At 42.9% G+C, this 23,702-nt stretch overlaps 1 protein-coding gene across 2 annotated transcripts in view; it reads right to left on the minus strand.

Annotated features, from left to right (window-relative positions):
• LOC112228448 (endothelial cell-selective adhesion molecule) overlaps positions 1 to 22,072 on the minus strand; it is a 58,952-nt gene extending 36,880 nt beyond the window's left edge. For both annotated transcript variants that reach the window (XR_002950041.2, XM_024393777.2), the window contains exon 1: positions 21,628 to 22,072. Coding sequence is in view for 1 of the 2 variants with exons in the window: in XM_024393777.2 (XP_024249545.1) it covers positions 21,628 to 21,688 (61 nt within the window). In the remaining variant the exon portion in view is untranslated. The remainder of the gene's footprint in view (positions 1 to 21,627) is intronic.
• Between the last annotated feature and the right edge of the window lie 1,630 nt (positions 22,073 to 23,702).

Consider the following 23,702-nt stretch of genomic DNA (forward strand, 5'->3'; position numbering starts at 1 on the left):
TTTATTTTTGCTCTTTTGCACCCCAGTATCTCTACTTGCACATTATTCACTCCAGTGTTAATGCTAAATTGTAATTATTTTGCATCTATGGCCTATTTATTGCCTTACCTCCCTAAACTTACTACATTTGCACACACTGTACAGACTTTTCTATTGTGTTATTGACTGTACGTTTGTTTACCCCATGTCCAACTCTGTTGTTTTTGTTACACTGCTTTGCTTCATCTTGGCCAGGTCGCAGTGGTAAATGAGAACTTGTTCTCAACTTGCCTACCTGGTTAAATAAAAGGTGAAATAAAAAATAAGTGTGCCATTCAGAGGGTGAATAGGCAAGACAAAATATTTAAGTGCCTATGGTAGTAGGTGCCAGCCACACCGGCTTCGGTGTGTCAAGAACTGCAATGCTGCTGGGTTTTTCCACACGCAAAATCTTTCCATGCGTATCAAGAATGGTCCACCACACAAAGGACACCCATTGAACTTGACAACTGTGGGAAGCAAATTGAGGCTGTTCTGAGGGCAAAAGTGGGTGCAACTCAATATTAGGAAGGTGTTCTAATGTTTTGTACACTCAGTGTATAACCGTACACTCAACTTTGAAGTTGTCAGGGAAAACAATCCCAATTTCCGATAATGATAAGACTCAACAATAACACTGGACTACCGGTTTGTCTATCGTCACATGAAAGTAGCAAGATTCTGTGCCTTTGGATCCGTGTTGCTTTTAATCAGTATTCCCAAAGACAGACATAGTAGCCGTGTTCCCTATGATTGGCAGGTAATGGGCGAAACAGTTAATCTGAAGGAGTAGGGTCACTTGATCAAGTGGAGGGATAATTAGACTGAATTATTGATCGCTTGTCAAGGAAAAAAATATTGTGGGATGTCCTTGACACCCACATGACTATTTTTACACTGGCAGTAAAGACCGATGAGGCGATGAGGCTCCTAGCACTGTTAGGGGCCTGATAATTTCTCTTAGAGAAATGAGACGATGTGTCTTCCTTAGGTCTTCTTTGATGACAGGTAATGTTAGACGGTAATACCGTTGCGATTTCGGAATACGAAAATGTGTGTTATTAACTGCAATAGGAGGTTATTATTTTCGGTGACGAATTCAACCGCCGAGGTCGGGAGACCCAAAGTGATTAAGGAGGAGATTAAAAGGAAAAGTATGAGACAGCCAGTCGTGTCACCCGAGTGGACATGGGCAAAATTAATATAGATAAATGGATGAAACTCCGAGTCGCTGGTGGTGAGCGGGTTGCACTGGAAGAGCAAATAGTGGTAGGGTATGCAAAGAGCGTTATGGGGACTGATTAGGAGTTGGTCGCTGAATGTAACTTGGATGATTGCTGCATTGCATTTCTACAGTGCTTTTTCATCACATGGCTCTGTGAGACTGTTAGAGCTTGTGTGCGTCTGTGGATGTGTGCGTACTCCTGCCCAGTTCAGGATAACAGTCAAACCAAACAATCTTCTAGGGAGTCGAGCATTACTACTTTCTGTCAAGCCTCATCTCAAAATGAGTGCAATTATGCAGCATCACAGGTCACGATAAGTCTGTCCTGGGTAGAGGCTGAGACCAGGTCAAATACTGTGTCATGGATATATTTCAGGGCAAAGAGTAGATGTGGAAACCCAAACAAGATCTAAACCGAGTGGCCCACTAACCTAGCTAACTGTGCTTAATGATTAGGTTAATGGACATGACTCCCATGGATCGTAACTCCCTGAGAAATCAATAGCTGTAATGAACAGTCACTAATGAAGTTTCAAAACATCAATGACCACGTTGACTAACAAATGGCCGACCATCACACTTCGTCTTTGCATAAACCATTTGTCTCAGTACAAAGCATTTGTAATGTACACGTTAAGCACCATTTGTGGCTGTCTAAACCTTCACTTGCGGGATTGTCTGAGACCAGTCACCCGGACAGCTGATGAAAATGTATTTAACTAATGGTTTGACAGTTTGTACAAAAATTGTTTCAGGGAAGCGCATCTGTATGCTTGTCGCTCTCACCAGGGTCTGGACTGCAGTTGTAACCGACTTCAGTGGACATATGCTCACCTTCAAATGACACCTGGCACGCTGGAGAAGTGTGCTCTTCATGGATAAATCCCGGTTTCAACTGTACCGGGCAAAGGGCAGACAGTGAGTGTGACGACGTGTGGGCAAGCAATTTTCTGATGTCAACGTTGTGAACAGAGTGCCCTATGGTGGTGGGGTTATGATACAGGCAGGCATAAATTAAGGACAAACAAACAATTGCTTTTTATCAATGGCAATTTGAAGGAACACAGATACTGTGATGAGATTCTGAGGCCCCATTGTGTTGCCATTCATCCGCTGCCATCAACTCAAGTTTCAGCATGATAATGCAAGGCCCCATGTCGCAAGGATCTGTACACAATTCCTGGAAGCTGAAAATGTTCATCCTTCCATGGCCTGGGAAAATATTCCACAGGCCACAATCAACAGCCTGATCAACTCTATGCAAAGGAGAGGTGTCACACTGCATGAGGAATGTGGTCACACCAGATACTCACTTTTCTGATCCATGCCCCTACCTATTTTTCAAGGCATCGGTGACCAACAGCTGTATTCCCGGTCATGTGAAATCCATAGATTAAGGCCTAATAAATGTATTTCAATTGACTGATTTCCTTATATGAACTGTAACTCAGTAAACTATGAAAATGTTGCATATTGTGTTTATATTTTGTTCAGTGTATAACTGATCAAATGAAGACTGCTGTTTGGTTTTGCGGTGCAATCGCTGACAAAGTCATCCTCTGTGTATGGTTCTCATCCATGAGTTTGCTGGTTTGTCATCCTTTCATAAACGATCAGCGGAATGTCATCTCTTCACGGGAATGACTAACCTACCAACAATGGTTTAGTGGTATTCTCTACGCTAGGAATAGCCGCATCCTAGCTGCGTCCTTAGAGCATGCGCAGACCAGCTGGCAGGTGTGTTTACGGACATATTCAATCAATCATTATCCCAGTCTGCTGTCCCCACATGCTTCAAGAGGGCCACGATTGTTCCTGTTCCCAAGAACGCTAAGGTAACTGAGCTAAACGACTACCGCCCCGTAGCACTCACTTCTGTAATCATGAAGTGCTTTGAGAGACTAGTCAATATCACCTCCAGCCTACCCGACACCCTAGACCTACTCCAATTGCATAAACCATTTGTCTCAGTACAAAGCATTTGTAATGTACACGTTAAGCACCATTTGTGGCTGTCTAAACCTACAGTAGCAAAGCACACCCATTTACCTACAGATATTATGCATATTTTTGAATCCCAATGCGCAAGGTGGATAGTTCCCCCTCAAGGAAATGTATTATTTTTACGGCAGTTGGTTAACAGTAGCGTTGACATATTTTCCTTCCACTCACCAGAAAAACATTGAAGTAACACTAATCTAAACTGCCTTCAGACTTAATCCTAATATATCCTGTTGAGCATTCAGTTTAAAAACGTCTACCTCTTTAAAAGACATCCAGAGAGATTATGGAGGCTGTGTGGTACGGTGCTGTGCCTTTGTAGGCTATTGTAGATGCATACATAAAAAACAAGTAACCACCAAACGAGAGGAAATTCCTCAATCGCTAGCAGAAGGGGACAAACCAAAAGGCAGAGAAAGATCTAGGGGAGGAGGAAGCGTTCAAAGAGGTTTGGGAATCACTGCGTTATGCTAATGCAACGTCTTACAAAAGGTATAGCATAGTATGCATTTAGTTTACATCAGTTCCTAATACAGTAAGGGAAGCTACTGAAGCCAACATGGCCATTCAAAACTGAAAGGGGCCACAGTAACGTTGACTAAACAGTTGGCGACAATGACAGAAAAGTCAACCCCAGAGGCAAATAGTCCTCAAAAATCAATGCCTTTAGTGGCCATTTAATGCTGGTGGGGCATTGTCTACTACAAGTGATGACAGAAAGTGACTTCTGGGCCCAAAAACAGCTTATCAAGCACTTCCTTTGGCGAGGGTCATGGAAATTACATTTGTACAATACTATTTTAGTGAGAACACACTTGAGGTTCCTAATTCAATTAGCATTCCATGTTTTATCTCGAGGCTGCAGTCACTTCTGTGTAGAATTAAGGAGTATGATTTAATTATGACAATTCTCAGACAACAATGACAGGGTGGGAGATTGACAGAAATTGTGAAATTGAGATATCTTTCATACTTTTCTGCACAAGGAGCACATTATAAAATGTGTGTATAGCACACTGACACTCTGTGGATGCCTTACATAAACAACAATTACAGTTTAAATAGAGAAGGCTGCACCTCCGAGCTCCACACCACACACACTATGGCTCCAGGACTGTTGTGTGACCAAAAAACAGAAATCCTGTAATTACACATCACCATGGGAAGGCTGAGAGGACTGGAGGGTAGGTAAGAGCAAATAAAAAAGTAAAGGCTTGCCTGTGGATCTATACAACACCCCCCACACACTACATGCTTTCACCTCCTATCCCAGCTTGTTTTCAGTGTATTGAGGTGTACTTTTTCTAACCTCATGGCTGACCTGAGGTGCTGATGAGACGCTTGAGCTCCAGCCCTCTGGGGAGGGAGAGGAGGGAGACTGACTTGTCCCCCCTGGGGCAAAGTTCTGCTGAGCAGGCAGAGGGGCCAGCAGTGAAAGACATGCAAGATGCACTAATTCGTTTACATCCCTGCAAGTGAGCATTTCTTTTTTGCCAAGATAATCCATCCCTTTGACAGATGTGGCATATCAAGAAGCTGACTAAACAGCATGATCATTACACAGGTGCACCTTGTGCTGGGGACAATAAAATGCCACTAAAAATGTGAAGTTGTGTCAACATAATGCCACAGATTTCTTAAAATTGAGGCAGCGTGCAATTATCCACTAGAGCTGTTGCCAGATAATTGGATGTTCATTTCTCTACCTTAAGCTGCCTCATTTTAGAGAATTTGGCAGTATGTCCAAGAGGCTTCACAACCGTAGACCACGTGTATGAGGATGTGTGGGTGAGCGGTGAAGGTATGGGCAGGCATAAGCTACGAACAAAATTGCATTTTAATACAGAGATACCGTAACTAGATCCTGAGGCCCATGGTTCTTCCCATACACCGCTATCAATTAATGTTTCAGCATGATAAGGCACGGCCCCATGTCGTAAGGATCTGTACACAATTCCTGGAAGCTGAAAATGCCCCAGTCCTTCCATGGCCTGCATACTCAGACATGTCGCCCATTCAGCATGTTTGGGGTGCTCTAGATCGACGTGTATGACAGCGTGTTCCAGTTCCCGTCAATATCCAGGAACTTCACGCAGCCAGAGGAGTGGGACAACATTCCACAATCAACAGCCTGCTCAACTCTATGCGAAGGAGAGGTGTCACGCTGCATGAGGCAAATGGTGGTCACACCAGACACTCACTGGTTTTCTGATCTACACCCCTACCTATTTTTTTCTTTTTAAAAGTTCTGTATTCCCAGTCATGTGAAATCCATAGATTAGGGCCTAATGAAAAACAATTTCCAAGATTTTTGCTGAATTTATATATTTTTGTTTAACTTCTTATGGCTGCAGGGGCAGTATTGAGTAGCTTGGATGAAAGGTGCCCAGAGTAAACGGCCTGCTCCTCAGTCCCAGTTGCTAATATATGCATATTAGTATTGGATAGAAAACACTGAAGTTTCTAAAACTGTTTGAATGATGTCTGAGTATAACAGAACTCACATGGCAGGCAAAAACCTGAGAAGAAATCCAAACAGGAAGTGGGAAATCTGAGGTTGGTCAATTGTCAACCCAGCCCCTATTGACTACACAGTGGGATATTGGTTGTTGCACTTCCTAAGGCTTCCACTAGATGTCAACCGTCTTTAGAAACTTGAATGAGGCTTCTACTGTGATGTGGGGCCGGATGAGAGCTCTTTGAGTCAGTGGTCTGGCAGAGAGCCAGGTCCTGGTCACACGCATTTCACATGATAGAATCTCAAAGTAGAATCTCAATTCAACGGCTCAGACACAAGAGGCATGTGGCAGGGTCTACAGTCAATCACGGACTACAGGAAGAAATCCAGCCCAGTCACGGACCAGGATGTCTTGCTCCCAGGCAGACTAAATAACTTTTTTGCCCGCTTTGAGGACAATACAGTGCCACTGACACGGCCTGCAATGAAAACATGCGGTCTCTCCTTCACTGCAGCCGAGGTGAGTAAGACATTTAAACGTGTTAACCCTCGCAAGGCTGCAGGCCAGACGGCATCCCCAGCCGCGCCCTCAGAGCATGCGCAGATCAGCTGGCCGGTGTGTTTACGGACATATTCAATCAATCCCTATACCAGTCTGCTGTTCCCACATGCTTCAAGAGGGCCACCATTGTTCCTGTTCCCAAGAAAGCTAAGGTAACTGAGCTAAACGACTACCGCCCCGTAGCACTCACATCCGTCATCATGAAGTGCTTTGAGAGACTAGTCAAGGACCATATCACCTCCACCCTACCTGACACCCTAGACCCACTCCAATTTGCTTACCGCCCAAATAGGTCCACAGACGATGCAATCTCAACCACACTGCACACTGCCCTAACCCATCTGGACAAGAGGAATACCTATGTGAGAATGCTGTTCATCGACTACAGCTCGGCATTCAACACCATGGTACCCTCCAAGCTCGTCATCAAGCTCGAGACCCTGGGTCTCGACCCCGCCCTGTGCAACTGGGTACTGGACTTCCTGACGGGCCGCCCCCAGGTGGTGAGGGTAGGCAACAACATCTCCTCCCCGCTGATCCTCAACACTGGGGCCCCACAAGGGTGCGTTCTGAGCCCTCTCCTGTACTCCCTGTTCACCCACGACTGCGTGGCCACGCACGCCTCCAACTCAATCATCAAGTTTGCGGACGACACAACAGTGGTAGGCTTGATTACCAACAACGACGAGACGGCCTACAGGGAGGAGGTGAGGGCCCTCGGAGTGTGGTGTCAGGAAAATAACCTCACACTCAATGTCAACAAAACTAAGGAGATGATTGTGGACTTCAGGAAACAGCAGAGGGAACACCCCCCTATCCACATCGATGGAACAGTAGTGGAGAGGGTAGCAAGTTTTAAGTTCCTCGGCATACACATCACAGACAAACTGAATTGGTCCACTCACACAGACAGCATCGTGAAGAAGGCGCAGCAGCGCCTCTTCAACCTCAGGAGGCTGAAGAAATTCGGCTTGTCACCAAAAGCACTCAAACTTCTACAGATGCACAATCGAGAGCATCCTGGCGGGCTGTATCACCGCCTGGTACGGCAACTGCTCCGCCCACAACCGTAAGGCTCTCCAGAGGGTAGTGAGGTCTGCACAACGCATCACCGGGGGCAAACTACCTGCCCTCCAGGACACCTACACCACCCGATGTTACAGGAAGGCCATAAAGATCATCAAGGACATCAACCACCAGAGCCACTGCCTGTTCACCCCGCTATCATCCAGAAGGCGAGGTCAGTACAGGTGCATCAAAGCTGGGACCGAGAGACTGAAAAACAGCTTCTATCTCAAGGCCATCAGACTGTTAAACAGCCACCACTAACATTGAGTGGCTGCTGCCAACACACTGACACTGACTCAACTCCAGCCACTTTAATAATGGGAATTGATGGGAAATTATGTAAATATATCGCTAGCCACTTTAAACAATGCTACCTTATATAATGTTACTTACCCTACATTATTCATCTCATATGCATACGTATATACTGTACTCTATATCATCGACTGTATCCTTATGTAATACATGTATCACTAGCCACTTTAACTATGCCACTTTGTTTACATACTCATCTCATATGTATATACTGTACTCGATACCATCTACTGTATCTTGCCTATGCTGCTCTGTACCATCACTCATTCATATATCCTTATGTACATATTCTTTATCCCCTTACACTGTGTATAAGACAGTAGTTTTGGAATTGTTAGTTAGATTACTTGTTGGTTATTACTGCATTGTCGGAACTAGAAGCACAAGCATTTCGCTACACTCGCATTAACATCTGCTAACCATGTGTATGTGACAAATAAAATTTGATTTGATTTGATTTGATAGCGACCTGCGTTCGATTGCTTTTCTACAGACAATGGAATTCTCCGGTTGGGACGTTATTGAAGATTTATGATAACATCCTAAAGATTGATTCTATACCTAGTTTGAAATGTTTCTACGACCTGTAAAATAACTTTTTGAAGTTTTTGTCCGACGTTCGGCTGGACCTGCACGACCTTTTGGATTTGTGTACTAAACGCCCTAACAATAGTAGCTACTTGGACATAAATAATGGACATTATTGAGAAAAAAAACATTTGTGGAACTAAGGATTCCTGGGAGTGCATTCTGATGAAGATCAAAGGTAAGGGAATATTTATAAATGTTATTTCTGATATCTGATGAGTCCAACACAGCGGTTGCATTAAGGAGAGGTATATCTATATTTCCATGTCTAACAATTGTATTTTCATCAACATTTATAAATGAGTATTTCTGTCAAATGCGGCTCTGGAATATCACCGGATGTTTTTGGAACTAGTGAACGTAAAGCGCCAATGTATACAGAGATTTAGTTATATAACTATGAACTTTATACATACATGTATTGTGTAACATGAAGTCATATGAGTGTCATCTGATGAAGATCAAAAGGTTAGTGATTAATTCTCTCTCTATTTCTGCTTTTTGTGACTCATCTCTTTGGCTGGAAAAATGGCTGTGTTTTTCTGTGAGTTGGTGGTGACCGAACAATCGTTTATGGTGCTTTCAATGCGAAGCCTATTTGAAATCGGACACTGTGGTGGGATTAACAACAAGATTACCTTAACGGTATAAGATACATGTATGTTTGAGGAATTTTAATTATGAGATTTCTGTTTTGAATTTGGCACCCTGCACTTTCACTGGCTGTTGTCATATCGATCCCGTTAACGGGATTGCTGCCCTAAGAAGTTTGAGATTCACCAGCACTATTGCCATGCTATTCCCTCCTGCCTGTAAGGCTCTGGTCTAGCTATCTGGGGCTTTCATAGGAGGTCAAACATTTTTATAACTAACCCAATATAGACAGCCTTTCGTTTCCAATAGGCGCAAATTAATCATAGTGGGCAGAACAAGCATGGATGTGGGCAGAGCCAAGCACCAGCTAGTGAGATCATATTGGTATGCATTTGCATATTGTTCTCTGACATTACCTGTATGCTGCAGTAGGAGGACTGGCTGATGGCACCTGGGCCTTGATTTGCCATATGGGATTGCAGAGGACATTAGTCATTTTATATCAGAGGGGAAACAGTGGGGTTTTGCCCATAGAGGAAATCCAGGCTTAAGGCACACTTATCCAATTGCTATTAAATCGACTCAGAGTCCTAGTTATATCACCTGTCCCAACCAGAATGACAAATAGGGGACAAGGAAAGTGCAGAGCAGAAGGAAAGTGACGTCTGTCTGAGACAGTTGTCCGGGGGATTGCCTGTGTGGCAGAAGCCCCTAATTGGGCTGAGTTTCATTCCAAAAGGTTGCCCCCTCCCCCTCTGCCCACATTCACTCCCTCTGTGGATCAGAGATCACTATAGCAGGGCTCCAGAATGACAAATAGGGGACAGGGGTTAAGATAAACACTGCTATCTGTCCTTCATTCATCAAAACAACATGTTTGTTTGTAGGGGGGGGGGGTTGGGGGGGAAGAGACCTACACACAGGTCAAGATGACACTACAACTATTATTTTAAACACTAATGGCTTTTGTCATAGTAAAACATTTTAAAAAGGACAAACCACAAAAACTTAGCTAGCACATGAAAATATATGATTATCACCATTTGATAGAGCAGTTGCTATCATAACAGTTAATCAATTAGATGTATACAACACTTTTCCAGTAGCTCAAAACAATTTACATAGTTTGGGGAGGAGAAATGTCAGACCCAATGATAGACCTGGATTCCGTTCAATAGTAGCTACCCAAGTATCCAGATAACCCGTTATTATAGTGATTAGGTGAGTGTGCACGAAACAAGTTATAGCGGGTTGTAGTGAACAGAAATTCCAGCTCATTTGACAGAATAGACAGTCTACAGAGGGGGTTCGCGCACTTGAAATAAAAGACTGAAGTCCTACATTTAGTTCAATTACAACTACTGTGATGAGTCCATAAACTAGTTTAATTAACATCTGAGGTACACAACTGTCAATATTATTAATACTAAGGCGTAATCAATCATGCTGACACACACAACAGTAACTCAATGTAGGCCTACTGTGCATTTGAGGGATTGCATAATGTTCTCGCTCTCTTTTCCTTCCCCCACCCCACTCAGTCCCTCAAGCATTTAAGGACGAGGGACAGCGTGTCAGGAGAATATAATGTCGCAGCTGGAATCTGATGGATGACAACATCTGTCCATGTCATCTCAGTTGATGACCGATTAGTTCTTAGGCCGCACTTCCTGTAATGCTTCCTAAAAGGCAGATCGATATGGGAGAGGCTTGACATCAGCAGCCTGTCGTGATGCGTAAACGATAACAAAGCAGCACCACAACCGGTCATGTCATCCGATAAGCTTGAAGGTGTGTAAATAGTCATTAGTAACCAGATTGTCACTGTCCAAAATTATTCTGTGGCTTTGACATGTAATTTTAAGACATTTCATTAAGAGTCGGAAGAGCCCTTTCAAAACCAGTATGTATAGCCCATCTATAAATATCTCCCGGCATTTGTTTGGTGTCTTCAGAAGGACATACAATGCCATACCGAGGAACAAATCAATTGCTAGCCATAAAAACATTGCAGGAGACTCAAAATAACACTCAGTCCCCTATATGCAAACACACAATAACATTTTTCTCAGGAAAGATTAACACACAGCAGTCATGAATCACTCACTAATGGGGGCAATAATGTGAAAGCTATAGTAAGCACAGCCCTCTGCCCATCTGTAGTACTGGCTCAGGCCATTTACTTTTCCAGAAAAGCAGATGGAGAGGACTGGGCAAAGGGAGAGTGGGAGGTAGAGATGAGGAGCAAGAAAGGAGAGTGGGTGTATCTTTAAGGGAAGCCATAGGTCAGGCTCAGTGTTGGGACTTAGGAAAGTCGCCCACTGCTTTGCCCACTCCACACCTGGCCAGTGTGGAGTCTGCCGTCAGCAGGAAAGTGCAGAGCAGAGCAGCAGGAAAGTGACGTCTGTCTGAGACAGTTGTCCGGGGGATGGCCTGTGTGGCAGAAGCTACTAATTGGGCTGAGTTTCATTCCAAAATGTTGCCCCCTCCCCCTCTGCCCACATTCGCTCCCTCTATGGATCAGAGATCACTATAGCAGGGCTCCAGACTGCAACCATTTAGGCACATTTTGTAAATCCTTTGACTTGGCTGTGCGAGTTACATTTTTAATTGGTTGCATCAGAAAGCTGCACATTCTACATTGTCACCTCATGCAAACTGTCACATTTTTGGGGAGAGACTAAAACCATGATTTGTTCAAACAGTAATGTGCATTATCCTCATAATTAAAAGTATCTGCACTGATCCGGTTTCGCTGGAGCCTGCTGCTGTGATGAGCGTGCCACTCTCCCCCCCTCTTCCTTCCCGCACTGGGAGAAAAAGAAAATGCACTCATTGTAGGCTATAACATTTCATAATCCAATTGAAAGAACGTTTGATGCACAAATATCATACCCCCAAGACATGCTAACCGCTCACCATTGCAATAACAGGAGAGGTTAGCATTTTTTTTGGAGGGGGTATGACGGGAGTCTTAACTTTCTCAATCACTCATTCAGAACAATCAATAATCATGGCAGTATACACATTAATTTAGAAGTGATTAGAAACATCCTATTCTTATTTAGAATAAAAAAAAGTGACAACAAAAAAAGATCAATAGAAACTAATGTGACACAAAATATGTACAAAAGTGCTGTAATTTCTAAATGGTTCAGCCGATACGTATGAAAATACCCTCAAATTAAAGCTGACAGTCTACACTTTATCCTCAGTTATTATCCTCAGTCATTGCTTCAAACCCAAAGTGCTGAGAATAGAGTCAATACACAGGATCAGAACTGACCACAGTTCTCTTGGACAACCCTCATTTCACCTTGTAAGAACAAGTGCCACAGGTTGTTGTTAGTCATTACATCTAACAATAGTCCAGATAAATCCACAATCCCGTGACAAATCAAAAGCATACCAGTTGCTCGAGTCCCACACAAGGGACCAGCGACTTCAAATTGGCCCGTAATCCAGGCTCTAAACAGGGTCTTTGGCAAGCCTTCAGTCCCTATTATTTTAAGAAATAAGCAATTAGAGATAAGGCCAAGTTAGAACAACCCCCCCAAAAAGTTTTTTTTTTGCTCAGAAATATATATATTTTTTAAAATGTATATATACACACACACATTTTTAAAAAAGGTACTGAAGTAGGTGAACTGGGAATTGCGTCTTCAGGGACGACTCTCCAATCGTCAAGCTCAATGGGATGATCTGGTTAAATAAGTCAGTCCTTTGTGGAGAACACCTGGAAAACAAATTAAGATCTTCTCTTCCCAGGGATGGTGTGTTTGGAATAAGGAACCTGTAATTTGGTTTTATCGGGTGTTCACACACCCCAAAACCTGTTCTCCGTTTCGACACATGGTCTACAATGTCACACACAGAACATGTTAAATCAAAGTTTATTTGTCACGTGCGCCAAATACAACAGGTGTAAAGCCAGAGCTCTGGAAAAGTGTGTGTTCCGCGGACCATCTAGGCTTCTGATATGTTTGTATTAAAAGCCTATATTGAATTCACAAGTTCTTGTAAGTGTTATATTTTGTAATGATCCTCCACGACACTATGCAAAAGATAAACCGAGAGTAGCAGCAGTGTAAAAGAGGGGTTGGGGGAGGCACACAATGCAAATAGTCCGGGTAACCATTGGTTACCTGTTCAGGAGTTTTATGGCTTAGGGGTAAACACTGTTGAGAAGCCTTTTTGTCCTAGACTTGGCACTCCGGTACCGCTTGCCATGTGGTAGTAGAGAGAACAGTCTATGACTGGGGTGGCTGGGGTCTTTGACAATTTTTAGGGCCTTCCTCCGACACCGCCTGCTGTAGAGGTCCTGGATGGCAGGCAGCTTTGCCCCAGTGATGTACTGGGCCGTGCACACTACCCTCTGTAGTGCCTTGCGGTCGGAGGCCGAGCAATTGCCGTACCAGGCAGTGATGCAACCAGTCAGGATGCTCTCGATGTTGCAGCTGTAGAAGGATCTCAGGACCCATGCCAAATTTGTTTAGTTTCCTGAGGGGGAATAGGCTTTGTCGTGCCCTCTTCACGATTGTTTTGACCAATCTAGTTTGTTGTTGATGTGGACACCAAGGAATTTGAAGCTCTCAACCTGCTCCACTACAGCCCCGTCGATGAGAATGGGTAAGTGCTCAGTGCTCCTTTTCCTGTACTCCACAATCATCTCCTTAGTCTTGGTTACATTGAGGGATAGGTTGTTATTCTGGCACCACCTGGCCAGGTCTCTGACCTCCTCCCTATAGGCGGTCTCGTCGTTGTCGGTGATCAGGCCTACCACTGTTGTGTCGTCAGCAAACTTAACGATGGTGTTGGAGTCGTGCCTGGCCATGCAGTCGTGGGTGAACAGGGAGTACAGGAGGGGACTGAGCACGTACCCCTGGGGAGCTCCAGTGTTGAGGATCAGCGTCGCAGATGTGTTGCTACCTACCCTCACCACCTGGGGCGGCCTGTCAGGAAGTCCAGGATCCAGTTGCAGAGGGAGGCGTTTAGTCCCAGGATCCTTAGCTTAGTGATGAGCTTTGAGGGTACTATGGTGCTGAATGCTGAGCTGTAGTCAAAGAACAGCATTCTCACATAGGTGTTCCTAATGTCCAGGTAGGAAAGGGCAGTGTGGAGTGCAATAGAGATTGATTAACCTGTGGATCTGTTTGGGCGGTATGCAAATTGGAGTGAGTCTAGGGTTTCTGGGATAATGGTGTTGATGATGTGAGCCATTACCAGCCTTTCAAAGCGCTTCATGGCTACGGAAGTGAGTGCTACGGGTCTGTAGTCATTTAGGCAGGTTGCCTTTGTGTTCTTGGGCACAGGGACTATGGTGGTCTGCATGAAGCATGTTGGTATTACAGACTCAATCAGGGACATGTTGAAAATGTCAGTGAAAACACCTGCCAGTTGGTCAGCACATGCCCGGAGCACACCTCCTGGTAATCGGTCTGGCCCCGCAGCCTTGTGTATGTTGACCTGTTTAAAGGTCTTACTCACGTCAGCTACGGAGAGCGTGATCACACAGTCGTCCGGAACAGCTGATGCTCTCATGCATGCCTCCGTGTTGCTTGCCTCGAAGCGAGCATAGAAGTGATTTAGCTCGTCTGGTAGGCTCGTGTCACTGGGCAGCTCGTGGCTGTGCTTCCCTTTGTAGTCTAATAGTTGGCAAGCCCTGCCACATCCGACGAGCGTCAGAGCCGGTGTAGTATGATTCAATCTTTATTGACACTTTGCCTATTTGATGGTTCGTTGCAGGGCATAGCAGGATTTCTTGTAGGCTTCCGGGTTAGAGTCCCGCACCTTGAAAGCGGCAGCTCTACCCTTTAGCTCAGTGCGAATGTTGCCTGTAATCGATGGCTTCTGGTTGGGGTATGTACGTGTAACAGTATAACTTTAGACCGTCCCCTCGCCCATACCTGGGCGCGAACCAGGGACCCTCTGCACACTTCAACAGTCACCCACGAAGCATCGTTACCCATCGCTCCACAAAAGCCGCGGCCCTTGCAGAGCAAGGGGAACAACTACTTCAAGGTCTCAGAGCAAGTGACGTCACCGATTGAAACACTATTTAGCGCGCAACACCGCTAACTAAGCTAGCCGTTTCACATCTGTTACATACGTACAGTCACTGTGGGGACGACATCATCAATGCACTTATTGATAAAGCCAGTGACTGATGTGGTGTATTCCTCAATGTCGTCGGAAGAATCCCGGAACATGTTCCAGTCATGTTCCATGTTCCAGTCTGTGATAGCAAAGCAGTCCATTTTTTTTATAGACCGAGTCACTGGTGCTTCCTGCTTTAAATTTTTGCTTGTAAAGCAGGAATCTGGAGGACAGGGTTGTGGTCAGATTTACCAAATGGAGGGCGAGGGAGAGCTTTGTATGAGTCTCTGTGTGTGGAGTAGAGGTGTTCTATAATTTCTTTCCCTCTGGTTGCACATTTAACATGTTGATAGAGATTTGGTAGAACTGATTTAAGTTTCCCTGCATTAAAAGGCCACTAGGAGCGCCGACTCTGGGTGAGTAGTTTCCTGTTTGCTTATTTCCTTGTACAGCTGACTGAGTGCAGTCTTAGTGCCAGCATCTGTCTGTGGTGGTAAATTAACAGCTACAAAAAGTATAGCTGAGAAGTCTCTAGGCAAGTAGTGTGGCCTGCAGTTTATCACAATATAAATCTCGAGACTTCCTTAGATTTCGTACACCAGCGGTTTACAAATATGCACAGACCGCCCCGCCCCCCTCGTCTTACCAGAGTGTGGTGTTCTATCCTGCCGGTGCAGAGTGCATCCTTCTAACTGAATATCCATGTCGTCATTCAGCAACGATTCCGTGAAGCATAGGATATTACAGTTTTTTTATGTCCCATTGGTAGGATATTCGTGATCTTACCTCGTCTAGTTTATTGTCCAATGATTGCACGTTGGTGAGTAATATTGACGGTAACGGCAGCTTTCCTAGTTGTCTTCTGCGGGTCCGGACGAGGCATCCGGCTCTTCGTCCGCTCCGTCACTTCCTTTTGCGAATGATTGGGATGTCTGCCTTGTGGGTTGTTTGGAGAATTTCGTGTGAGTCCTACTTGCTGCTGCTGTTCTAGAAGACATCTTTGTCTAATCAGAGGTGAGTGATCACTGTCCTGATATTCAGAAGCTCTTTTCTGCCGTAAGATACGGTTGCAGAAACATTATGTACAAAATCATTTACAACTATTGCGTAAAAAAAAAAAAAAATAGCACAATTGGTTAGGAGATCGTAAAATGGCAGCCATCCCCTCCGGCGCCAACTTTATTGCACATAATGTCAATCAATGTCTCTAGAAACAGTGGAGTGATAAATCGTTCTGGCAGAACATTAATGAGGCTAGTCATTATCGTTGAGCTGGGTAATATTAACATTTGCTTGTGCACGGTCAGTTTATATGTTAGGACTGTATTGTGTCATTAACCAGCGTGTTGCTTGTTCCATCTACCTATCACATCGTCTAACAAGTATAGCATTTTGAATAGAAATTATTTGTTCATAAAATAAGTAAAAAAGGTAATTAAATGTAGGTCTAATTATTCAATAAGTGCAGAAGTTTACATACACTCAATTACCATTTGGGAGCATTGCCTTTAAAAATGTTTAACTTGGGTCAAAAGTTTCTGGTAGTCTTCCACAAGCTTCTCACAATAAGTTGTGTGAATTTTGGCCCATTCCTCCTGACAGAGCTGGTGTAACTAAGTCAGGTTTGTAGGCCTCCTTGCTCACATACGCTTTTTCAGTTCTGCCCACAAACTGTCTATGGGATTGAGGTCAGGGCTTTGTGGTCAGGGCTTTGTCATCCTTAAGCCATTTTGCCACAACTTTGGAAGTATGCTTGGGATCGTTATCCATTTGGAAGACCCATTTGCAACCAAGCTTTAGCTTCCTGACTCATGTCTTGAGATGTTGCTTCAATATAGCCACATTGTTTTAATCTATTTTGTGAAGTGCACCAGTCCCTCCTACTGCAAAGCACCCCCACAACATGATGCTGCCACACCTGTGCTTCACGTTTGGGATGGTGTTCTTTGGCTTGCAAGCATCCCCCTTTTCCCTCCAAACATAATAATGGTCATTATCGCCAAACAGTTCTATTTTTGTTTCATCACACCAGAGGACATATCTCCAAAAGTACAATCTTGTCCCCATGTGAAGTTGCAAACCGTAGTCTGGCTATTTTAATGGTGGTTTTGGAGCAGATGCTTCTTCCATGCCGAGCGGCCTTTCAGGTTATGTCGATATAGGACTTGTTTTACTGTGGCTAAAGATAATTTTGTATCGGTTTCCTCAAGCATCTTCACAAGGTCCTTTGCTGTTGTTCTGGGATTAACGTACAAAGTACGTTCATCTCTAGGAGCCAGAACACGTCTCCTTCCTGAGCGGTATGACGGCTGCATGGTCCCATGGTGTTTATACTTACGTACTATTGTTTGTACAGATGAACGTGGTACCTTCAGGCATTTGGAAATTGCTCCAAAGGATGAACCAGACTTGTGGAAGTCTACGATCTTTCTTCTGAGGTCTTGGCTGATTTCTTCTGATTTTCCAATTATCTCAAGCACTGAGGCACTGAGTTTGAAGATGGGCCTTGAAATACATCCACAGGTACACCACCAATTGACTCAAATTATGTCAATTAGCCTATATCAGAAGCTTCTAAAGCCATGACATCATTTTCTGGAATTGTCCAAGCTGTTTGAAGGCACAGTCAACTTAGTGTATGTAAACTTCTGACCCACTGGAATTGTGATAGTGAATTAATCTGTCTAAACAATGTTTGGAAATATTACTTGTGTCATTCAAAGTAGATGTCCTAACCGACTTGCCAAAATTATAGTTAACTTCTTGATGCACCCATCCCGTTACCGGGATCATTTTCATCAACATCCGCTGAATTGTAGAGAGCCAAATTCAAATTAAATTACTAAAAATATTTAATTTTCATTAAATCACAAGTGCAATATAGCAAAACACAGCTTAGCTTGTTGTTAATCCACCTGGCGTGTCAGCTTTCAATAAAGCTTGTCAGGGAAACCATACCAAGCGTTTATGTAAGGACATCTCTCTCAGTAGACAAAATATTACAAACAGCTAGCAGCCGAGTAGATTGGTCACGAAAGTCAGAAAAGCAATATATTAAATCACTTAACTTTGATGATCGTCAGATCTTTGCACTCACGAGACTCCCAGTTACACAATAAATGTTCCTTTAAGATAATTTTTAAATCCAAAATACCTCCATTTGGTTGGCGCGTTATGTTCAGAAATCCACAGGCTCAAGCGGTCACGATGTCACAGACAAAAATTCCAAATAGTATCCGTAAGGTTCATAGAAACTTGTCAAACGTTTTTTATAATCAAGCAATCCTCAGGTTGTTTTTACAATATATAAGTCGAAAATATATCAATCAGGACTGTAGCTTCTTCAATAGGAGAGCGAGAGAAAATGGCTGTTCCTCATGCAAAACTCTGCTGGCACCCAGCCATACACTGACGCAATGGGTTCTTTCTCACTAATTTTTCAAAATAAAAGCCTGAAACTATGTCTAAAGACTGCTCACACCTTGAGGAAGCCATTGGAAAAGGAATCTGGTTGATATCCCTTTAAATGGAGGCAAGGCATCCAATGGAACAGAGAGCTTTCAGGAAAAACAGCAATTCCTGGTTGGATTTTCCTCAGGTTTTCGCTTGCAATATCAGTTCTGTTATATGCACAGACAGACAATATTTTGACAGTTTTGGAAACTTGAGTGTTTTCTATCCTAATCTGACAATTATAGGCATATTCTAGTTTCTGGGCCTGAGAAATAGGCAGTTTCAATTGGGTCCGTTTTTTATCCAAACACGGAAATACTGCCCCCTACACTCAACAAGACATTTGTGGAAAGGTTGAAAAACGAGTTTACATAAATTTATGTTGGAATTGTTTACTTCCAACTTCAACTGTATGTTCTCCATATACATTACTGATCCAAATTATCCAGATAACCCTGAACCAACTCTTGCGATCAGACTGAAAGAGCAAAAAGCTTTCAAGTGTAACAATACTGGTACAGCTTTCCTTTGACCCACCTTACCCACTTCAGTAATTAGCAAAAACAAGTCCAGGGACATCAAGTTGTGGGGGAAAAAAATGAAACTCATTTATTTTCAGAATGAGATTCTGTAAAGTACTGGAAACACCACAAGGTCATTTAAACAGTTACAACATAATTATGTAGTCAACCAATTGAACTGAGACTAATGGAATTCAAATGAGCTAAACCAAAACGACTAGGGTCTGACTTGAAAATCCTAATTGATTTAGGGATCTCGGGACAATGTAACTAACACCATGTGATGGGCCTATGAAATATGATTACTGTATGTCTTATTGTGCCTGACATGGCAACATGTTCTGCTGTGTTGAAAGAACAGAGAGCATGCTAAAGTTCCAAATTAAACAAACCTAGCTTCTAAATGACCAACTGCGCAAGAAGCTGCCATGAAAACAACAATGCTGGCGCCTGGCTTGATAGTATTTTAATGGCATGGGGTGCCACACACACACACGCTGTGCAGCAGTGTACTAACAATACTCATTAGTCTAATGTAGCCTACTTTAACTCCAGACTTCAGTTCCAAGACAGTAGTTTTCCCAACTTCATACACAAAACTAAATTTACATTGCCTTTTCAATCAAATGATTAATGGGTAAAAAATAAAAAAACACAGGTTATCCTGTTTTCAAGAACACAAATTCCTTACATGACTAATTATGAAACATAGCCATAGGGATGAAGGCATGCCAGGAGATGCCTACAGATTGTTACACCAGATAATGTGATTTTACCACAGAGTTTTGGTATCCAGTACTGGGAGTTACAGTTTAAGTACCGTTTGGTGTAGCACAGAATTTTAGACCAACCAAGTCACCCACACATCTTCTAAAATGTACGTGTCCAACAATGTTTGCGCCACCATATTTTAAATGGAGAATCTCTCATCGATTGAGACACGTGGTGCTGCATGTCATGACACTCACCTGTCTCGGTCAACGAGAGAAGATTTGAAATAGACAAGATGGCGGAGTACACATTGCTGGATTACTTGGAGAGTTCATTTTAGTAACGGAGCATTTTCTAGATTCAAAATGAACCATTTGCAACTGGACACAGACATTTTAGAAGATACATGTTTGGCCGAATCGAGAATGAAGATGTGTAGCCATGTTAAAAGGGACATTTCTAAAGTGTTCATCTTCATATTCATCTTTCCAGCACCACCCCAACATCATGTGAAAATGGCACATTTCTATGTTCTGCAATAAAACAGATAAAGTAGTATTTCCAATGACATCAACCAATTAGTAGGCAATGCCTACTCATAATTAGTTAAAATCACAATGCACAACAATGTAGTCATTGGAAACACTTTACAACAAAACATACTCGCAATTTTCACATATGTTGATGTTGGGGTGGTGCTGGAGATGATGAATATGACATTACCCTTCAAGGTTGGTCGAACATTATCTGTGCTACACCAAACAGTACCTAACCTGCAACTCCCAGTAATGGATACAAGAACCTGGTGAATCACATTACCCTGGTGTAAAAATCTGTAGCTTGCCCAGAGAATGAGCAATCTTCCTGTTAGCAGGATGCTATTCACAACCATTTCCTCCCATGCTTTGGCCCTCAGGGGACACACCTGCTGTAGAGTCAAACAGCTGAAGTAAAGGCCGAAAACTCATGTTGAGAAATTTGTATTATAATAGCAATAAGTCCAACAGGTTATTGTTCAGCTACCTAGCAGTTTTTTTTCTGCACTTCATACTCAAGACAAGAGTGTGAGGATAGATTTCATTAGCCATGTGTCAAGGAATGAGTCCTTGTAATACTCCTTACTATTTGAAATACTATTGGCAATGCCTCACCTTGTTAAGGTGAAATAAGGTAAGGGTGAGATTGCCTGCATCAGCACATGTGATTGTTTTGGAAACAAAAGGATATAAACTGAAGGATAAATTTGACAAAAACATTACCGATTTAAAATAGTTCAAGTGTACAATATTTTGAAAATTGTGTCCAATTCTAAAACCAGACAAATGGCAGACTTTTTTTTTACATGGTCAATCAACAAAATTAGTACCATAATTAGGGTTGCAAAATTCCAGTAAACTTTCGCAAAATAACAAGGATTTCTAGAAAACCCGATTGGAGGATTGCTGGATTGCCTGTTATTCCCTCTTTATTCCAGTTCTTTCAACCAGGATATCTGGAAAACCTGAGAATGTGGGTAAAATTCCTGGAATTTTGCAACCCTAGTACCATAATCTTTTTTTTGGGGGGGGGGGTATTTAAAACGTGGTTAAATTGTAAGAGTAATCTCACTAGTATGACCAAGACTGTTGATGTTAGAAAGCTTGAGAGACAAAACAACACTTTGCTAAACAGTGTAAACCCACTGTTCAGGCAGTGTCTGTCCATCTAATAAATTAATTGTTCTTCCCTGCCTCAGCGCTCAGAATTATGCATAACACACTTGACACTTGTTAATTGAGGAATATTAAATCGTCGACTTCTCCATATTTCAATGAGACATTTTAGTATTACTGGCTATTCGGTCTTGTAGGTTCCTGTCATTTAGAGGCACCAAGAAAAATGTTTCTGTTGTCGGTGTTAGCTCGACCATTTTTGGTTGGTTACAAATACCTTAAAATATCCACAATAAGCAATTGAAAAACAACTGCCACTTAAAAGAAAATGCGTTAATTCAAACTCAAAATGACCATCGTCTTACCTGGAAAATACAAGAGAAATGGAAGTGACAGCAAGGCGCCAAATTTCCGCAAAGTATACATCTCCACAGTATGCGCTTTCGGTCACCCCACAATCTCTGTTTCCAGTCGTAACGTATACGGTCTTCCAGTTATCAGTGCGCAATTTCACTTTGGGTAATGTGAAGTCTTTCAATTTTGGTAGCGCGTTTACAGTAGGCAATGTGACCTCAGCGGCAGTTGACGTGACAGACTCGCATTTGGCGTTCAGCATCTGGCGCGAGGAATTGTTCCAGTGAACGACTTCCGCAAGTGCCCAAGCCTACAAAAATGTCTTAGTCAACTTTCCCTTTTACGCTTTGGGACATTGAATATTTGGATAAAATGGTTGTCATCATGAGAACGCTCTGCCCTGCCACCTCAACGAGCGCCACCCGTGCTCATTAGCAACACACTCTAGGAATTCCTCGCAGCGCACTACCGGTGCAGCAGTTCTATTTAAGCGTTAATGCCCGAGGAGATGAGGTATATGACCAATATACCAAGGCTAAGGGCTGTTCTTGCTCTCGACGCAATGTTGAGTGCCTGGATACAGCCATTAGCTATGGTATATTGGTCATATATAGCCTATACCACAAACTCCATAGGTGCCTTATTGCTATTATCTAGTAACCAACTTAATGAAAACAGTAAAAAGTTATTTTTGTCATACCCATGGTATATGGTCTGAGAACCCATGGCTTTCAGCCAATCTGCATTCAGGGCTCAAACGACCCAGTTTATAATCCGAAATAGAACCGTGGTACATTGGTACACATGATTGCATATTGCACAGCCTAGGCCTACATATTATGTAAGAGATAAACTCCCATGTTCTGTACATTAACTAGGATATACATGAAAGACAATGCAGACAGGGCCGGCTTAATGCAGTGGCTTACCGAGGCTAAAGCCCCTGTGCCCAGGCCTGTGGGGGGCCCAAGAGGCAGCAAAAAATAAACATAAAAAGGAAATATATAGAGTGTATTATACAGTATATATTATATAATCTATCTATACTATATATCCTACTGTTCAAAAGTTTGGGGTTATTTAGAAATGTCTTTGTTTTTGAAAAAAACAACACTTTTTTTGTCCATTAAAATAACATCAAATTGATCAAAGATTTTTCATGTAATATCTAAATAGGCGTACAGAGGGCCATTATCAGCAACCATCACTCCTGTGTTCCAATATCACATTGTGTTTGCTAATCCAAGTGTATCATTTAAAAGGCTAATTGATCATTAGATAACCATTTTGCAATTATGTTAGCACAGCTGAAAACTGTTGTTCTGATTAAAGAAGCAAAACAACTGACCTTCTTTTGACTTGTTGAGTATCAGGAGCATCAGCATTTGTGGGTTTGATTACAGCCTCAAAATGGCCAGAAACAAAGACCTTTCTTCTGAAACTCATCAGTCTTTTCTTGTTCTGAGAAATGAAGGCTATTCCATGCAAGAAATTGCCAAGAAACTGAAGATCTCGTACAACACTGTGTACTACTCCCTTCACAGAACAGCGCAAACGGTCTCTAACCAGAATAGAAATAGGAGTGGGAGGCCCCAGTGCACAACTGAGCAAGAGGACAAGTACATTGGTGTCTAGTTTGAGAAACAGACGCCTCACAAGTCCTCAACTGGCAGCTTCATTAAATACTATCCACAAAACACCAGTCTCAACGTCAATAGTGAAGAGGCGACACCGGGATGCTGGCCTTCTAGGCAGAGTTGCAATGAAAAGCCATATCTCAGACTGGCCAATAAAAATAAAATATTAAGATGCGCAAAAGAACACAGACACTGGACAGAGGAACTCTGCCTAGAAGGCCAGCATCCTGGAGTCGCCTCTTCACTGTTGACGTTGAGACTGGTGTTTTGTGGGTACTATTTAATGAAGCTGCCAGTTGAGGACTTGTGAGGTGTCTGTTTCTCAAACTAGATATACAGTGCATTTTGAAAATATTCAAACCCCTTCCCCTTTTCCACATTTTGTTATGTTACAGCCTTATTCTATAATTGATTTAATCATTTTTTCCCATTCATCAATCTACACACAA

The sequence above is a fragment of the Oncorhynchus tshawytscha genome, linkage group LG30, assembly GCF_018296145.1.
Source record: "Oncorhynchus tshawytscha isolate Ot180627B linkage group LG30, Otsh_v2.0, whole genome shotgun sequence".
NCBI classification, from domain to species: Eukaryota; Metazoa; Chordata; class Actinopteri; order Salmoniformes; family Salmonidae; genus Oncorhynchus; species Oncorhynchus tshawytscha.